The sequence below is a fragment of the Salvia hispanica genome, chromosome 1, assembly GCF_029641045.1.
Source record: "Salvia hispanica isolate PSC_SH4W2 chromosome 1, Shi_PSC_v1, whole genome shotgun sequence".
Classification (NCBI taxonomy): Eukaryota; Viridiplantae; Streptophyta; class Magnoliopsida; order Lamiales; family Lamiaceae; genus Salvia; species Salvia hispanica.
Genome location: NC_142692.1, coordinates 51,792,294 through 51,795,082, shown reverse-complemented (window position 1 = coordinate 51,795,082; position 2,789 = coordinate 51,792,294). Strand labels below are relative to the sequence as shown.

Here is a 2,789-nt window from a genome sequence, read left to right as displayed (position 1 = left end):
CATTTGTAGAACACATTTTGGACTTCGTCGGCGACTACTGACAAAAGTTCGAATGCTAAGGTTGATTAAGTAACGTGATTAACAAGTTTAAGTTACGTGATTACTTAACAATTAGCATGTACCGTAGCGGCCCACATAAATTATGTCAAAGCTAATTTAGATGATGCTTTCAACGCGTCAATAAAATAATACTACTAGACTCGAATATCTGACACATAGGGGGCGAAGATTGTTTCAATTATTTCCCAAAAACATAAAAAAATAAACAAGTTGATTTCGCACAAAGGAGGGGAAAAAAGAAAAGAGCACCAACTTTATGATAATTGACATTATTTAAAATAAAAGCATTTGTATATCGGAATAATTTGAGTATATAATTAATTTTCCAATAGTGAACCACTTGGTTATATATATGGCTTTTGGAGTGGGTGAATTAGCCTGTTCCCGATATCGATCATCACTATTTTATTCGACCTAATTCTTCTGCAAATCTTCTGATAAAACTCTCACTCCACTCCCTCTTCTCTTCTCCTTACCCATCCCTCCATTCATTCTTCCCCATAATTCACAACATATTTCCATTTCTTATATATACATTGAGTGAGAGTGATGGACATCGACTTGATGAAGAACGGCGGCGGCGAAGATGAAATGGATTTGATGCTGATGCAGATGGAGAAGCTCCCGGACTTATCGGGGGCCTACGCCGACGTCACCGAGCTTCCCATAATCGACTTCCAAAATCAGGTCAACAACAGCTTTCAAAACCTAAATTCATCTTCCTCTTCTTCCCCGCCGCCGCAGCTGGCGAGCACGATATCGTTTGCGGGGGAGGCGGCGCAGAAGAGGAGCTCGATGGCGGCGATGAGGGAGATGATATTCCGGATAGCGGCAATGCAGCCGATCCACATCGACCCGGAGTCGGTGAGGCCGCCCAAGCGGCGGAACGTCAGGATATCGACGGACCCGCAGAGCGTGGCGGCGCGCCACCGCCGGGAGAGGATCAGCGAGCGGATCAGGATCCTGCAGAGACTGGTTCCCGGCGGGACCAAGATGGACACGGCGTCGATGCTGGATGAGGCCATCCACTACGTCAAATTCTTGAAGAATCAGGTGCAGTCGCTCGAGCGGGTCGCCGCCAATCGCCCCGCCCCGCCTCCCGGGATGGGCTTCCCGGTGCCCATGACGAGCGGGAGCTATTTCGCCGTGCCGGGAAAGGGCTACCATCATCCAACGGCCGCAAACGTTCAGCATCTCTGAGTTTGATTTTAATTTCTAATTAATTTGCTTAATTGTTGTAAAGAAAGAGGCCTCTTTCGGTATGGTTGCCAAATTATGTGTCATGCATGTGAAATAATACTAGTGCAATCTTTGGCATCGACTATTCTATTAATCGGAATTGTAGTATTTTATTGGTGTCTCCTTAAATATAGCAAGGTATGGGGAAATTATGTAGCGAGGAGAAATGAAATGGTGGTTAAGTGGAATCTGATTTTCAGTGTAGTTATCTTTAAGTAGAAAGGAATCGACACTGATTATTAGGCTGGGGTTTTACAGCCCATGTGCAAACTATCTCCAACCAGTATTGTTTATCACGTAACGAAAAATCTATCTAGCTAGAGAGAGAGAGAGGGTGAGGAGAGAGAGAAGCAATCATGGAGTAGCATTAAAAGAGATGAGGAGAGGGACCAGTAGTGCAAAACTTGGTTTGGAGGATTTTTCATTGGCAGAAAAAAGGTCAACTAGGTAGGAAATTATACTCACACACACACACACACACATATATGCTCCTTAAACTGCTAACTTGTAGGTCATGCTATGTATAATTTGAGCAAACTCTGATCAGTTTCTGCCTGCATCGATCACAATTCACACCCATTTCAATTTAGAAATTTATTACTTTGTGACAACGGTTTGACATACTAGAGGCATAATTGCTTTAACTTGAATTGATATGTTGGGAAGACTAGTCTTAGGAAGTTAATTAGTCGATTTAAAATTCTTCGTTCTAAGTCTTGTTCATACGGCAATGTGAAGTTAGCATTGGTAATCTCTTGATTTGTACGAGTTGTTGTGGCATGAATTGTGATATGGTTCTTGAGGCTCGTTACTAATATTGGAAAACAAATGTGTTTGCTTGTTTGAGAGTGAGCAAGACTTATGTTTGGGGATGTAATGTGAATCACCTTTGCATGATTTTCCTCCTTAATTTTATGTAATTGTTTTGTGTATAAATTTATATCACTATCTCATTAGGGTGACCTAAATTTATATGTTAAATAACACCAATATAATGTCTCTATTAATCTAAGTCCGTCTCTCCACGTATGATTGACCAACTGGTGTGCTTTGTGTGAAATGACCTAATGAAGGAATGAATATTTCCGAAATCAAACGTCTCGGGTTAAAAATTCACCAATATATATCTGCAAAAGTGTGAATTTGTATTGCATAAAGTTCCCAATCTTATATGAATCGCAAATTCTATTATCCAAAGAAGTAACTTTACCAAGTGAGCATTGAAAATAAGGGTTACTTGTTCATATCGCAAATTTATAATTAACTAAATAATGCCACCAGTGTTAATATAAAGAATGAACATGGAAGGACTGCGCAACATCCTGCATTGGTTGATGGTAAACTATTAGAGTGGGCAACTACATCTAACAGAGTTGACCGATCAATTAAGAAAAATAGTTCATCAATAGAGATTATGTTTGATGAAAGTTATGAATACCAAGTCCTTGTCACTTTAATAAACAATATGGGACACAAAAATCAAGATTTAC

The 2,789-nt window shown here is 40.5% G+C and overlaps 1 protein-coding gene across 1 annotated transcript; it reads left to right on the top strand.

The window, feature by feature from the left end:
- The first annotated feature begins 457 nt into the window (after positions 1 to 457).
- Positions 458 to 1,407, top strand: LOC125217628 (transcription factor IND-like). The gene has a single exon (XM_048119149.2). The coding sequence runs from the start codon at positions 610 to 612 to the stop codon at positions 1,258 to 1,260; it is 651 nt and encodes a 216-aa protein (XP_047975106.1). The 5' UTR covers positions 458 to 609; the 3' UTR covers positions 1,261 to 1,407.
- Positions 1,408 to 2,789: the final 1,382 nt, after the last annotated feature.